Source organism: Zootoca vivipara, chromosome 5 (assembly GCF_965207765.1).
Source record: "Zootoca vivipara chromosome 5, rZooViv2.hap1.1, whole genome shotgun sequence".
In the NCBI taxonomy this organism is placed as follows: Eukaryota; Metazoa; Chordata; class Lepidosauria; order Squamata; family Lacertidae; genus Zootoca; species Zootoca vivipara.
Genome location: NC_142588.1, coordinates 75,262,574 through 75,279,465, shown reverse-complemented (window position 1 = coordinate 75,279,465; position 16,892 = coordinate 75,262,574). Strand labels below are relative to the sequence as shown.

General features: G+C 44.2%; 1 protein-coding gene across 3 annotated transcripts in view; it reads right to left on the bottom strand.

Annotated features, from left to right (window-relative positions):
* ARHGEF26 (Rho guanine nucleotide exchange factor 26) overlaps nt 1-16,281 on the bottom strand; it is a 70,946-nt gene extending 54,665 nt beyond the window's left edge. Inside the window, exons 1-4 of one of the 3 annotated variants that reach the window (XM_035134044.3) lie at nt 15,999-16,281; nt 12,198-13,311; nt 8,318-8,357; nt 2,717-2,862 (exon numbers count right to left, since the gene is read on the bottom strand). In XM_035134044.3, coding sequence (XP_034989935.1) covers nt 2,717-2,862; nt 8,318-8,357; nt 12,198-13,262 — 1,251 coding nt within the window. In that variant the 5' untranslated portion in view covers nt 13,263-13,311; nt 15,999-16,281. Of the gene's footprint in view, nt 1-2,716; nt 2,863-8,317; nt 8,358-12,197; nt 13,312-14,775; nt 14,904-15,998 lie in introns of those variants that run through there. The other 2 variants (XM_035134046.3, XM_035134045.3) reach the window with 2 other exon arrangements.
* Nucleotides 16,282-16,892: the final 611 nt, after the last annotated feature.

Below are 16,892 nucleotides of genomic sequence, written 5' to 3'. Positions count from 1 at the left end.
ATTGGTTGTTTCCCGCTAATTTTATTCAGAGTAGACCCACGGAAACGAATGGACCCAATGTTTTCATCACAACATTTTCATAGAATCGTAGAATTTTGAGTTGGAAGGGGCCTTAAGGATCATCTAGTCCAACCCCTTGCAATGCAGGAATCTCAACTGAAGCATCCACAACAGGTGGCCATCCAACCTCTCCTTGAAACCCTCCAATGAAGCAGAGTCTGCCACCTCCCAAGGGAGTCTGTTCCACTGTCGAATAGCTCTTACCATCAAAAAGTTATTGCTGATGTTTCATCAGAATTTCCTTTCTAGTAACTTGAATCCATTGGTTCAGGTCCTACCCTCCAGAGCAGGAGAAAACAAGTTTACTCCATCTTCCATGTGACACCCCTATCATATCTCCTCTCCATCTCCTATTCTCCAGGCTAAACTTATCAAACTCCCTCATCAACCATTCCTCATAAGGCTTGATTTCCAAACCCCTGCTCATCTCGCTTGCCCTCCACTGAACACATTCCAGCTTGTCAATATCCTTCTTAAATTGTGGTGCCCAGAACTGGACACAGTTCTCCAGGTGTGGTCTGACCAAGGCCAGATTTTATTATGAACAGATGAGTAACAGTTTGCTTTCTCCATTCATTCACAACATTAACATGTCATTTCACAAGAGAAGTTGCCCTAACGCATGGGGGTTTTCTGCTCATCAGCTGATCACACAAAATCACGCACTTTGTATTAATTGTCAATGCACAGTGCAATGCAGAGTTGAAGCTTTCCTTTCTATCTCAGCCTTATGATCTTGCTCCAAGCAACTACATCTATTGCAGAATTTATGACCCAGCAAACTAAAATGCACTCCACCAGCTGTGTATAGTGCCAAACTAAGATTTCAGCAAATCTTCTGGCTTTAGTCCTTGCCTTAAAACTGTAAGAATGGCGTGCAGAGGATGGGAGAGACTGCCAGGCACCTTTTAGTCCACAAAACATGACTTGTGGGCTGTCATGTGGCTTCCTGTATTATGCACTGTGTAGGTCTGACTGTGAAACATGATATAAAATGAACCCCCCAAGCATCACTGAATGGGTTCCCAAGGATTCATGTAATTTATCCCTGTCCGATTCCTTCCTTGAAATTCTACTCTATCAAATAATTCAAATAAGACACACTAAATATAGCCATTTGCCACCATTTTAAAAACTTTAGTAAACTGAGGACAATTCTTCACAGGGAGTGAAGTCATAAACCTGTTCTTTCCTTGCATTCACTTATTTTATTTTATTTTATTTTAGCTTACTGCTAAAAACTGTTGCAAAGTTTTAAAATCATATATAAGAAGCCAACCACAAACCTCTTGAGTGTTTAATTAAATTGCACTTGTAACCATAGCTGACTACAGTACACAAACAAGAAAAAAGAACTGTGACCTCTTGCAGTTTTCTTCTGCTTAACCGTTTCCTTATCTGTGAAACTGCAGGGAAACGAATATCTCTAGCCTATCATAGGTGCAATTCCAATGCCATTATCTCAATACTGGGTTCACACACGTGGCAACTGCACATGTGTCAACCGAGGTCTTCCTCCGCACCTGCAGGGTCCCCTCCACTCCTCTGAAATTAGGCTTGAAAGAAGCCTTAGACAGTGGAACAGATTGTGGTGTGTGTTTGGTTGGGATGGTGGGGGGTAGAATGGTGCCCACAACGTTTTCTCTAGCACGCAAATTTTCACTCCAAGAAAGCTGGCGACTTCTACCTTAAGTGGCATGGCTGTTGCTTCAGCACGGTCAGTTCCCACGCTGCTCTACCGGTAGTAATGTTGAGCCTGCCAATACCTCAGGTGATATAACATGGTTGCTTCCCATTACAGAATCCCAATCCACATGGAATGGTCTGATGAGCAGCCACATGAAAGTACCAACCACAGTACTAAAATGTTGCTTGGTACTATGCCAACAAGCAGCCTTGGGCACGAACACCCTCTTCTCTTCTCTTCTCTCCTCCTCCTTCTCCAGCAGACAGAGAAGATAAGAAAGTGACTCACCTGGTGGGGTGGAGCTGCAAAAATATTCTCCTAGCAGCACTGCAGCTTACCAGAGGGGCAAGGTGGCAAAAAGCTCACGGCCCATGTAGCCCCAACCACCCCATCCTTACACAGCGACGCTGCTGCTTTGAGGCTATTGCTATGGCTCCACTCTGGTACATATGTGTATTACAAACTATGATTTGCAGAGAGCCAGTGTTTGTCTGTACTGGCGTGTTGTGAGACTTAAATTTCCCGCAGAACGACATTAGAATAAACAAGCCTCTTTGCTTATCCTCTCCATTTTCAAGATACTTATTTTCATTAATTCTCTCCATATGGCTATTTCACTGAACATGGCTCTAAGGGTTGCCCCCTTCCCTGCAATTTAAATACCAAAGTAGAGGGATCCTGAAGTCCTAACACAGTTGGCGACTTGTGGCTTGCTTGCATTAAAAAAGAAAAACACAAGGCAAACAAAATTAGGAATGCAAGTCTAGCAGCTGTACCCCTTTACCAATTACAACCATTGGGTATTAGCTACATACCCATAAACACTTCACTTCAGGAAGTAGTTCTGAGGTCAAACGAAAAGCTATAAAACGTTGGGTTGAAAAGGACACTGGGAGATAAAAGAGACTCGCTTATAAGCACTGCTGCATTCCAGTTTGGCTTCGGGCTATTTAACATTATGACACTTACCGCAGACAACTGACTCCACGTTGATCTCAGAGGTTTGTACTGAATAACTATTTTTTCATCTGACTTCTGTTCTTTCAATTCTACCTCTTCATCAGAATCTATATCCAGAGCCTTTTCTTTGTAGTTCTGATACAACACAGCATTTTCTACAACAGCACGAAAAAGAAATCGATTTAAGGAGAGGTTCTAAGTAACATTATTATGAATATGCCTCTCAAACCCTGCGGACAAAGATAGAGGCTTGTTCAGGACAATGGGAGAGCATAGTACATATTAAAGTAACAATAGATCACTGTACCACCAAAAAGACGCCTTCCACCCGAATTCATTAATAGCCTGTGTTCTTTGTTAAGGAAAAACTGGAAACACTTATTTGAAAGCTTGCGCTTACTAGAGTACGAAATGTTAGGGTGAAAGACACCTGATTTAACTACCAGAAGTTAATAAACTAGGCTCTGGGTATTTCCAAGTAAGCACACAATTAAAAAGCAGGGATTTTGTTTTAAGTAAGAACTCTAGTCCTCAGGATTGTAAAGGTGGGCCTGAAACATGTGCATGCAGAGTGTGATAACATCTTAGGGAAATTCCCAGGAAACAACTTTGATGCCACACATTTATTCTCCCCCTGCCCCACAGATGATAGTGGAAACACCAAATAAAAAACAACAACATGCATGTTAAGCAACCTGATGTGCATTTGCTTGAGCTGCATAATTTACACAGGTTATTAAATACAGCTTTCCTTGATTTTATTTTAAATGCAGATAATAGAGTAACCTAATAAAGAAAGTTAACGGTCCAATCATTTATTAATCTTATAGTAACTTGCTGCAAGCCACTAGCTGCATAATCAAATGGAAAGTGTTACTGTAAATGAAAACTAGCAGTTTTAAGGCCTAAGCACCTAAAATTCTCTACCAGAAATACCAACTACTGAAACCGCAAAAGCCGAATTCTGGCACCAGTATATATTACAGTGGGACCTCGAGTTACCAACGCTTCAGGTTACAAACTCCGCTAACCTGGAAGAGTTACCTCAAGTTGAGAACTTTGCCCCAGGATGAGAACGGAAATCGTGTGCAGCGGCACAGCGGCAGCAAGAGGCAGCAAGAGGCCCCATTAGCGAAAGCACACCTCTAGTTAAGAACGGTTTCAGGTTAAAAACGGACCTCCGGAACGAATTAGGTTCATAACTAGAGATACCACTGTATTGAATATATTAACTTAATCTAGTTTCATCTATTATTTCATTTATTCATTCTGACTGCAAGTTCAAAGCAGCTTTTGAGTTCTGTTTTCAAAATATTTAAAACTTGTTCCGTTATTTTGTTAGGAGTCAAGGAGATAAGGTTAACACACAACATATTTAGGAGGGGAGGTTGCAAGAGCACCGTGCCTCGAATCTATAAAGGTAAAGGGACCCCTGACCATTAGGTCCAGTTGTGACTGACTCTGGGGTTGCGGCACTCATCTCGCATTATTGGCCAAGGAAGCCGGCGTATAGTTTCCAGGTCATGTGGCCAGCATGACAAAGCCGCTTCTGGCGAACCAGAGCAGCACACGGAAACGCTGTTTACCATCCCGCTGTAGCGACACCTATTTATCTACTTGCACTTTGACATGCTTTCGAACTGCTACGGTAGGTGGGCAGGAGCTGGGACCAAGCAACGGGAGCTCACCCCGTCACGGGGATTCGAACTGCCGACCTTCTGATCGGCAAGCCCTAGGCTCAGTGGTTTAACCCACAGCACCACCCGCGTCCCTGGAATCTATGCTTCCCTTCAGAAGGAAGGGCTGGATATAAATTCAATAAACAACAATAAAGAAAGCATTCCACTGCCCTTAATGTTGGAAGACCTCTCAGCCTTTTATCCAGCATCCCAAATGATTATGCAATAAATGCATAAGGAACCCCTTTCCCCAAAGACTTTCTCCATGCATTTCAACGGAGGGACAACTCTATAAGCTGCAAAGGAAGCCTATACACATTATCAAGCCTTTTCCATTGAAGTGAAAGGGAAGTTTGAAAGCCACTAACCAGTTTCCCAATTTGAGCAGAACTGGTGTACTGCAGTTTGCTGACTTGTATGCCCACACACATGCATGAAGGGAGGAGAAAAGTGGTTGCTTGCAGGCAGCGGCGGAGGAAGCCGCTTGGGCGCCTGGGGCGGCGTGCCTAGGGGTGGAGCGAGCCACCCCTAGGGGCGGGGCAAGGGCGGGACGAGCCACCCATAGGGGTGGGGCACACCACAGGGCTTCCGTATCCAGTCAGAGGAAAGTTTAATAAAGGATGCCGTATCCAGTCAGAGGAAAGTTTAATAAATTTTCTGCACATGGAAACTTTGAGAAAACAATTTTTACTCTATGCCTAAATTCAAGGAGATAATAACAAGTTCTTATATGGCAGAACTCAGCACTACTAGCAAGAAAATGTTATTGTAAACGCTTCCTTGTGGTTTCAGACCCTTACCACTAATGAACCATTCTGGTCACAGAAGCAAGGCCTCCACCCTGTGCAACACAGAAGTTACTGCCATTGCGAACAAGAGTCAGAGGGCTTTAAACTACTGCCAATTCTCCTTTTCATTTTTTTTAAAAAAATTCTCTAAGCCCATGGTTTGGTTCCAAACATCTGGTCTGCAAAAGGATTGAATTTAGCACTGGGTTTTCACACTTTCGCTGCCATCATATATTAAAGCAGAGGTGGGGAACCTCTGTCAGGCTTAGGGCCGCAGTTCCTCATATGCAAGCTTCTGAGGGCCGCATGCCAGTGGTGAAAGCAGCCAAGTAGGTGGAGCGAGAGTTCGATTCTTACTTTTCCATAGTAGGCTACATGCCAACCACGCCAGAGGTTTCTACATTTACCTCCAGCCACTTCTCTGCATCCAGGCAAGCAGGAAGCACTACCCTAAATTCATTCCTGCTACTCAACAGTACTCAAGGAGAGCATGGAGCAGGACTGGTGAAAGGTGTAGCCTAGGAAGTGGGAAAGGCCTGAGGAGAGTCGCATGGCCCGAGAACAAGGCTCGGAAGCCCACGTTCGGGCCCAAGGCCTGAGGTGCCCCTATATTAAAGCGACAAAACAGCTAAAGGATAAAATACAAGAGGGAATGTTGATGCCTTCTGTTCTGAGGCATAATACAGACCCACAACGGTGGGAAATTCAGAAGAGGCCACATGAAACAGTTTTAAAGTTTGAAGACAAGACATGGCCAGAGAATGGAATGGTACAGATTATAAAGAGAACCAAGTTCTTCTTCTTGTTGCTGTTTTTAACTTTACAATGGATATCCTGAGTAAGAACAAATAAGTTTACATTGAGGCTGCAACTTAAATCCCTAAGCCACTGCACTGGCCCCTCACCACACAAACAGATCCACCAGCCCCCAAAACAGGGTGCTTCAGTGGCAGGGAAGCTCTGAGCCAGTTTGAGTGCCGTCGTTTGATGGTACTATTGTAGCAGTTCCAGGCTGGCATAACTGAAAAAGCGTTTTGCCTGCATCCCACCCTCCACCCTGGCTGGAGGGTGCAGGTGTGAAGGCAATCCTATGCACATTTACTTGGGAGTAAGCCTCCGTGGACTCTGTAGGAGCTACCTCTGAGTATTTTTGCATAAAATGGGGATATGTGTGTCTTCATCTATCACTGCTCTCCCTTTATTTGATTTCTTTGTTGGGTGGAGGCAGCAACTGAACTTGACCCTCTCAGTGGCCACAAACTCACTTCTTTCAGTTTCCTATGTCACATTTCCAGCTGTTGTGCCCTTTACAGTTTAGCTTGAAAGCCACCCTAGAGATTATAAAGTGTGGGAAAATACGTATCATACATAAATACATAATGATGGAAACAGCAAATGGCTTAAAGCAGGCATGTCCAAAATCCGTTTCGGGGGCCTAATCCGGCCCACCGTTCGGTTTAATCCAGCCCCTGTGGCAGTTTATTTCCTGGGGTAAAATCCTAAAAAAAAAAAAACCTCAACAACTTCAACCCTAAAAAAGCAACATTGGGGTAAAAATCTTTTTTAAAAGATCAACAACTTTGGTCGGCCCCCACAGCCCTTCACTTCATCAAATCTGGCCCTCTTTGAAAAAAGTTTGAACACCACTGGCTTAAAGGCTCTGCCAAACAACTGAACCATTGTCCACTAGTCCAAAAGGCATTACCAGTTGATTAACATCATAGAATGGAACATGGCATTGTTTCAAAGTACTGTACTGTAATAAGAACTGAAGCATTGCAAGAAGGAACTAGATCAAAATTGATACTGAAAGCTGAATAAGGAAAAAGAGCCTGGTTGAAGTTGTGACAGAGCCAAATTGAAATATAGCACAGGTAATAGTTCTGAAAAGTAAACCATCACTATGCCTGAAATTTTTGAATAGGTCCAGCCCACAAACAAAAGCAAAGGATGGTATTCAACTAAGTTTTTCTCAGGATAAATCCATTGATATTAATGGCCATGACTAAGTTAGGTCCATTAATTTCCATGGATCTGCTCTGAGAAAAACTTAGATGAATACCACCTGAAGTGACCAACGAAATAGTATGGAAGAACAAGAGGCAATAGTGATGGCAAACAGATCTTCATGATAGAATTTAGGGCGAATGCAATAAGGGGGAGGAAATTCAGAGGTATTCTACTACAGCCAAGACTGATGGCTTGCAGTATTTATAAAGAAGCAACTGTGATATTTATTTGTTCAATTATAAGTCACCTACATAGAAGGTTCAAAATTAGCAGGGCACCAGGCGCATTTAGCACCTAAAGATTCTCCATTTGCGAGCACCTCAAAAAGTCTGGGCGCCATTTTTTGTGCCTGGCTGACACTCAAGGGTTACTGAAATGTATGTGCTTTGAAGCCTCGAAGTATAGGTTAAGGATAGACAATATGTTAAGGAGTTTAACAATAAGTGTAATGTTTTGAAAACTGAAGTATGGTGCCAATATTTTTATTGTAAACGGCAAATTTAACATGTATTAACAATTTCTGTTACAAATGTGAAATTAACAATTTGTCACTTATTTGAATTGCATATTAGTTCATTCTTATCAAAATAATAGATAAAAAGTGTTGCCAATGGCGACTAGACATTCTGTTTTGGCGCCCACAACCCAGGTCCCAAGAGCCATTTGGCTCCTAGTTTTTCTATCCGGGTTTCTAAGACTGCCTAAATCATATTATCTAGCCAACTTAAAACAAAAACAGCAAACAGCAAAATCACAAAGCAGGAACTATCAACAACAAACTAATATCTGACAAGACAGATAGCTAAATGCAAGAGGCAGAGAAACACAAATTTTGATATCACATATTTTGCAAAAGGTGATTTCACAATCACAACCTTCCAAAACATCAATATACGGTAATGTTGGGAAAACTCTGCAGGTGCATACAATCCCATTTACTTTTAGGCCTACCTCAACAAGCTGAATTCATTGGAGGTCCTTTTTTTAAAAAAAATGCCTCTTAAAAAACATATTAAAGACAATTTAGTTATACATAATTTTGCTTAAAACACACAACTCATTTGGCTCAGTTTCTCCATACATCCTTTTTTTGAGGTTTCACATCAAATTGTCCCCCCAAAAAATGTTCTTACCGTCTCCATCAAAGGTCCCTTGTCCTTTTGGCATTTTCTTCTAAGATTATTTTAAAAGAGGGGAGAGAAAGGGAAAGGAAACCAGTGAAAACAAGAAGGTTCAGCAAATAGCAAAAAAAGACTAAAACTGAGTTTCAACTGAGCTTTGCATAAAAAATAAGTTCAAATCAAATTATTTACTTTAAATATGCCACTTCCCTTCCTGTTACAGGATGGATCATCAAGTTATGTCAGAAGTCAGCCATATCAAAAGGTCTATGATGTTTGGGAAGTTGTGGCCCTCAATTAGACCCCTTCAGGGGGAAATGTGCACATGTTCTTGCTACCTTCACTAAAATTAATTTAAAATTAAATTGAAATTGAAAAAGGAGGAGGTTCGCGTGTATACCAGATTATATCACATGATGCATTTTAGTAATGAATTTTCTATCATTACATAATAGAATAAAGTCTTCAGATTTAAAACAACAACAACAACCACCCGAGAAATATTTCCATTTAGTAAACATGCAAGTGACTTCATTTGTTTGGAACAGTCTTTGAAGTTGATGACATTTGTCTAAGACAGGCAAGGTTGTCTTCCATTTGCTGTAGTTACAGCTTCTTCTAGTGCAGCCTTCGCATCAATCTGCTGCCCTGCATATGCCACTGGACTGCAATTCCCATCAACCCCAGCCAGAATGGTAAAGGATGATGGGAGCTGCGTTCCAAAGTGTTTGGAGGCACCAGGCTAAGAAAGGCCGCTCTTGAGCAATGGTTTATAGACGTTTTGCTGATGGCCACTTCACAAGATAATCCACTTACCGTAAATAGGTGTACACTAGTGAAAAACAACCAACTATGTATATCACCATGAATGCAAAACAATTAAGTGTCCACTCTGCTACATGGGCGTGTGTTTAGATGCATGACCCCTAATTATGGTTAGCCCTTGAGTGCTTCACTATGCAATCTTAAGGCATCCTGCAGAAATTTTAATCAAATGTTTGTTATTAAAAGTATACAAGACCCATAAGGTAGGGTGTAAATTAGAAACATCAAAATTATGACACGTTCAGGCAATCAAGGGTTTCCGCATCATCTTAAACATTCATTTAGCAGCATCTTAATGCATCATTATCTAGACACAATATAATTAAGCCTGAAATCTTATGACATTTACCTGGGACATAAACCCACTGTGTGATCAGGCTGTAGAAGGCTAAGCATTCTACTTCAGCAAAGACATTAGAGTAAAATGACTACTATAAATGCTGCTTATACATAACTGCTGTTTATATACAGTATGTTTAACCTAACTTTCCTCATTAGACTTCTCAATGGTTTAGCTTAGGTGCAAAAGCAGTGTTGTGGAAATGCTGCCTGCACATGGAATTATTTCCTTTATTCACATACAAAAGGATGTGGTAAGTGGGGTACAGGTGACAAACCTGTATTCAGCGGTGAGTAATGAATGAGAAGTAGCTATTGGGTCCTATTTCTGTACAGTGGTACCTCTACTTACGAATTTAATGCGTTCCGAACACACATTTGTAAGTCGAAAAAAATTGTAAGTCGAATCCCATAGGAATGTACTGGGAGAAAAAATTCGTAAGTAGAAGCAACCCTATCTAAAAATTCGTAAGTAGAAAAAATCCTATCTAAACCGCATCCAAGATGGCGGACGGAGCTCTGTTCGTAAGTAGAAACTTTCGTAAGTAGAGTTATTCGTAAGTAGAGGTACCACTGTATTCTTGTCTACAGGGTGGATTTAAAGGGTAAGTTCATCTGGGCACATCTATGCCCTGCAATGTCCCCCAATCAACAGTTGCAAGTAGTCCTTGCCAATGAGATCAGTGCTGCCTGTGCAATCTGCACAAGCTAATGCACTGGAGAAAGAAGGGTGTCTGCACCTTTTTTTTGCCAGCTTCTCTTGCCCCTGAAAGCGGCTTTTGGGTATGTCATTGTACTTGACCCATCTGATTCACATAGAAGTATGACTGAAGTGCAGTTACAAAGATCATACTTCCATAGAGGAGTCCAACCAAGCAAGACCCAGTGCAGTACAATAGTCAGAGCTACAGCAAGCCTCCACCCACCCTCCTTCCTTCAGCACCGAGGGAAAATGCCCCCCTCTCTCCCCTGCTCCAATGCCTGCTGCATTTCAGACACACAGCACAAAACCAGGAGCAGAAGGGGTTCTGGGTGACAACCAGTTTTCAGTTGAGTAACTAAAGCCAGCCAAGATTCGTGTATGAAAAATAATTCACAATGGGTTTCTTAGCCAGGGGCTTCCCACCAACTTCACAAATGAAACAGCACATCTTAATGTGCCCCTTTAAGAAATAATTTCAAAGGGCCATATTATAGGCTTCCTCAACCTCGGCCCTCCAGATGTTTTGAGACTACAATTCCCATCATCCCTGACCACTGGTCCTGCTAGCCAGGGATCATTGGAGTTGTAGGCCAAAAACATCTGGAGGGCTGGGGTTGAGGAAGCCTGGTCATATTATGTCAAAGAACTTCCTTGGCTTGACAGAATAGGTACTGCAATTACACTACAGCTCAAAAGAGGATTAAAATGTTACAAAAAAATCTTCCCCACTCTAAGAAGATGGCATTCATGTTTAAGTTCTGTTTGCTTTCTGTTCCTATCATCGCTGCAAAGTTGAGAACCACGGCATTCAAGTGCTGGATGGAGAAGACTATGCAGGAAGAAAAAGAAGTGCCCATTTGTTTCCCAGCTGGTGCCAATAAACTGAAGGCAGCTGGTAAGTTTTTGGACACGTGCAGCAGCAAAACACACGCATCACAATACAGAGCTGACCCTGGAGAACGCACTACCCCTCCTTGCCACAAAGCCTCCAACTTTCCTTTAGAATTCAATAAACCAGGAGTCAGCAAACTTTTCCAGCAGGGGGCCGGTCCACTGTCCCTCAGACCTTGTGGGGGGCCGGACTGTATTTTGGAAAAAAAATATGAATGAATTCCTATGCCCCACAAATAACCCAGAGATGCATTTTAAATAAAAGGACACATTCTACTCATGTAAAAACATGCTGATTCCCAGACCATCCGCAGGCAGGATTTGGAAGGCGATTGGGCCGCATCCGGCCCCCAGGCCTTGGTTTGGGAACCCCTGCAATAAACCCTTCTATGGAGCGGGTTAATCTCCCATTCTGCTTCCAGAATGGATCAGAGTCATTTGTTCATGTGTAGGAAGGAGAGGGCAATTATTCTGTCCAGAGAGAGTTGTACCTGCCACCATACCAATGAGCCAATATAGCTCACAGAGGGACACAGACTTGACAACCTGCTCCAACTTAACACTAAGCTGCCTTATAAAGTGAGATCACTGGGCCACTCTGCTTAGTGTTTTTGGCAAAGACTGGAAGCTGCTTTCAGACAAACTGGAGCCTTTCCCAGCCCTACCCAGAAGTTCCATTGATAGAACACAGGACCTTCACAGATGCTCTACACCTGAAGTATGTCTGTTTCCTGTGGAAACATGAGGTTGCATCCAACATTACTTTTATTCAGAGTAGACCCTTTGAAACCAATGACCGACCTAGGTCCATTAATTTCCAAATAGAACTTAGTTGGATACAACCCATAATTTCTGTCTGCGGACTTGCATCTTCCCTTCATGCTTGATGGTGTGTTCAACACACTAAACATAAATGCAGATTAAAGAATGGATTGCCACTGAATTTACCATGAGCAAGTCACTATCTCTCACCTATATCACAGGGTTGGTATGAAGTTAACACACTACTTTGAACTGCTTGAAGGGTGAGCAGGGATGCAAATTTTGCATATAAATAAAACACATTTTTTTCATTTTTAAAACCTATATATCATTGCAACTCATTAACAAGGCAAGTTTCATCGATTTCCTTACCTTTATTCTTCCTAAGCTAGAGAATTTCTCCTTATCTTCCACAACCGCCTTCAGAACTGGCTGGGACATCCTGTTTTTTGTCTTAAAGCTGGCACTGCTGTCAAAGTCAATGCCACTCACAACAGCCCGCCGATAGGAAGTAGACCTCAAACTACGTTTCAGCATCCCTGGGCTGTCCACATCCGCTTCTGCTTCTTCGCCTCCACCAGCTACCAAAGGCAACCCAAGGGTCTCCACCATGCTACGGACCTTGAGAGCCCTCCTGCTTGGTTCCACATTCTGGCTATTAGCTTTGTTGGTTACTTTTATTTCAGTAGCCAAACTCTTAGGGATGATCTGCTGCTTCCCCACTTTCAACGCGACAGGACTGTGCGTACTCAGAACCACGGGCGGCGTTTCTGCCAGCTCATTCTGATTTGACGGCAGTCTTTGGAGAGGCAGATGCTGCTGTTCCAAGGGAGCAGACAGGCAAACAGATGCCTTTTCTGAGCTTTTAGGAAGCTGGCTAGGTTGCAACGCTGAGGCGGTGGTTGTGTTGTTATTTGGCGAATGCACGATTTCCGTAGGCGACAATCCAAGGCTTGATGAGAAAACAATTTGTTCCTTCTCTGGACAAAGTGCTGCTCGATTGGAAATCCTCCCTGGGTGAGCTAGCTTGCTGCTTGCTGAATTTATAGGACCACTGGCTGTAAAATTTATAGAATTATTTGAAACCATTTTCAGGACTTGGGGTGACTGGTCAGAAAGCCTAGGGGAGAGAGCCTTATGCTCCGGAAACCGAACCGTTCCATTTGGCACAGAACCAAGGCCGCAGCTGAAAAGCAAAGGGCTCCTTTGAATGGATCTGCTGTCCAGAGAAGTAATTATAGTTTCATCAGGCTGAGTTAAAGTAAACGTATCCTTGTCTTCCACTGGGAAATCTGTGAAGAGAACCCCACTGGAGCTCTGATAAGACTGAGGCCTGGGTTTGTTCTTTGTGTGCAAATGGGTCTGGTGGGCTGACCTCCTCCTCCACAATGGTGCAATGTTGTTGTTGGAAAAGTCCACTTCATTTGGACCATCCATAACCAAGGGCTACGGTCAACCCAACATCGGGAGAGGAATGCAGGCGGCCCTTTTTAACAAGAAAACAGAAGCAAGTAAAACTTCAATCATTCAGTAGCCTGATTCACACATAACACAAAACTATTACGATTAGGTATGAACCCTACCTAGCAGCTTATATGTGATTTGTTTACTACCAACAAACCACAATCGGAAGCAATGGTTTGCTGTTGGCTTAGAAATATTGGTTTGTTTTAACTATGGCATGGCATTATGTCTGAACCTAGCACCCTTCCTTAACCATGGTTTGTTTGAGCAACCCAGGCACCAATTGGCTGGCAATGTGGTGAAAGTTAAAGAGCTGGAAGCATTTAAAGCAAAGTACAAGGTCCAGCTTAATTTTAAAAACCTGCAGAGTAGGGAGTTTCTTATCCTACATGTACATTAGCTGTTAAACAACAAAGCAGAGGAACTATTCAATTACAGTGGTACCTCGGTTTATGAACACAATTGGTTCCGGAAGTCTGTTCATAAACTGAAGCGTTCATAAACTGAAGCGAACTTTCCCATTGAAAGTAATGGAAAGTGGATTAATCTGTTCCAGACGGTCCGCGGGGTACTTAAACTGAAGCGTTCATAAACTGAAGCGAACTTTGCCATTGAAAGTAATGGAAAGTGGATTAATCCGTTCCAGATGGGTCCGCGGAGTACTTAAACTGAAGCGTTCATAAACTGAAGCATGGGTGTAATTGGTTCCGGAAGTCTGTTCATAAACTGAAGCGTTCATAAACTGAAGCGAACTTTCCCATTGAAAGTAATGGAAAATGAATTAATCCGTTCCAGATGGGTCCGCGGCGTTCATAAACCGAAAATTCATAAACCGAGGTGTTCATAAACCGAGGTTCCACTGTACAGAACTAGAACGCTTGCAAAAAATAATTTAGTATAGGTGGTTGCTGCCACAGTGGTTTTAGAAAGAGAAATAAAACAGGTAAAGTTATTGTTTTTGTTGGACCAACTTCTGTTGATGTGCCATGTCAAGTTTTCATCAATCATACAGATAAAGAATTCTCCATCTTTCCTACAAGCAAAGCCCTCCAAATAATATTTCCTGCAATTAAAACACTCTGAATGGTATTTTATGAAGTTCTGAAGGCAGAGTGAGATTACAGTAGGCATGCCCTCCGTTTCACTTTTTTCAACATGCACCTATGGCCCATAGGTACATCTTGGGGTAAGGTAGAAGGAGGAAGTCCGCACAAGGAAAAAACAAACAAACCAGGGCCTGGGCACATGGTGAAACAAGCAAAACTATGCCATCACTCAGCATTCCTAACCATCACCCCATTTAACACATGTGAAAATAGCCCAGCAACTAGAGGCAAATCCAGGTCATGAATTGATGACTGGGGAAAAGGGAGGGTGGAGCTACTTAAAAACTAGGGCTGGGGTCCAAAGACACACTTAAAATGTTTTTTTAAAAATAAAAATAAAAATAAGAGAGCAGCAGACCACCATGAACATCAGAAACTACCTCTTTAAAAGGCTTCCCAGACACTGCAAATGAGGATCCTATAGCCAAGCAGCAGAAGGTACAAATGAAAACGGAGTGGCACAGTTCCTTAGTTCCTGCCTCAAGTTCAGGTCAAAAGCCTGATCTCCAACCTGATAAGAAAACAAGGAAGTGCAGTGACATCTAGCACACTGAATACAGGAGGGACTTCTGCAAGCCAATTCCTACTGATGCATTTGACAAAGCAAGTACTTGCCTTCGAAAACTCACACCAAAATTAATGTGCTGGGTTTGTTAAATATATATACTGTATATAGATTGTTCCTATCCTTCTGCAGACTAAGCAGCACAGTCCCCATGCAGCACGTTTCCTAAGAAGCAAGTCCCCACACTGAGCCTCGGGAAGAAATCCTGAGTGCATGTTTGCTTGGAAATAAGCTAGTAAAAGGGAAAGGAAAAGGACCCCTGACAGTTAAGTCCAGTCCCGAACGACTCTGGGGTTGCGGCGCTCATCTAGCAACACGAGCTCACCCCGTTGTGGGGATTCGAACCGCCGACCTTCCGATCGGCAAGCCCTAGGCTCTGTGGTTTAGACCACAGCGCTTTCTTTCCTCCGAGTGCATATATGGAAGAGGAAAGAAAGCCCATTAAATGCTGCGAGGCTTGTTTCCATGCACGGAGTTGTCCTCCTCAAAAGTGAACCCTCTACAAACTACCCGCCACCGGAGGCGAGGAGGGAGCTATGAGCCACTTAAGTCCCCTGAACTGGATTGTCACCGGCTAGTGACATGTGGGCTTCCTCGCGCGGTTATCTTTTTTTTGAAGACTTCCGAGATGAAAGAGATCACACCTATTTTTAAAAAGAAAGGCCGCCGCACTTTCACCTCCCGGGCTCTGCTGGAATTCCCACGCCTTTCTCCTCTGCTTCCATGCAGAGCCCCTGGCCCCGTTCCCACCGCCCCCTTCCATTAGCATTCTCGCGGGCTTTCTTCCCCGCCCGGCTCCTACGACCTCCCCACCGAGGTGGCGGCGGCGGCGGCGGCGCGGAATTGGGAACTCAACTAAGAGCCGCTGCTGTCGGCAAAACTTTTTTCTTGTTTTTCACAGGTACGAGAGAGGAGAGCGCGGGACTCCCTGCCTGCGCCACGGAGGTCCCAACCAAGCGCAGGGTCCCCGCGGCGCTTTCCCGCCAAGAGCCCCCCCCACACACACACACCCCACCCAAACTAAGCGCAGTCGCTCACCTCATTTCAGCGCGCGCGCGAGGCGAGGTCGCCCCACCTGCAAAAAAAGAAGCTCCCTCCGCGCCGTGCCTCCTTCTCCCAGGACTGAGGCGGCGAGGGAGTCCCGACGCGGAGCCAGAGCGCACCGCCCGGCGGGAACTTGACCTGCTTGCCCGCCCCAGTCCCCGTCCCTCCTCCTCCTTGCCGCTCCGTGCGCCCAGCGCCGCGGTACCTTCGGCCCCACTCCGCTGCCCTTAGCGCCGCCTCCCCGAGCGGCGAAAGGCGAGGCTGCCTCCCCGCGGGCGCACGGCCAGATGGCGCCGCGGCCGTTGCCAAGGTCCCGGCAGCAGCCGCTTGGGTTTGCATGCAAAAGGCTGAGGCTGAGCCCTGGCGTCGGAGCAGAGGCGCGGGAAGGGCCGCCGAGGGCATGTGAACAGCCCCCTTCCCCGCCGGAGCATCCGGATAGAGCGCGCGGAAATGGGAGGATGGGGGCTTTCGGGTCCACAAGTCGCTTGACCCTTTCCCAAAGAGCCTCACCTTTTAGAATTAAGTCATGATTAAGGAACCTGTGTCTCTCGATCTTGCTTGCGGGGCACTAACTGAACTGTGTTCGTGCTTAGCCAGATACCTGCATGGCGTGATTCCTTTAAGATAAGGGGGGTGTCGGTGAGTAGGTCAACCTTTGGCCTTCCGGATATTTGCTGAACTTCACCCCCGACTATTGGCTGGGGCTGATGGGAGTTGTAGTTCAGCCACATCTGGTGTGCCTCGATTGACTACCCACCCCTGCTTTAAGAGGAACAACTAGCACCTGGAATTGAAAGGGGGGAAAGGCAATAATAAGCTTTGTACACCAAACCAACCATTGGCCTCAATGTGTAGTGTTTGTAGGGAAGGGGGATTAGAAGGAATCCC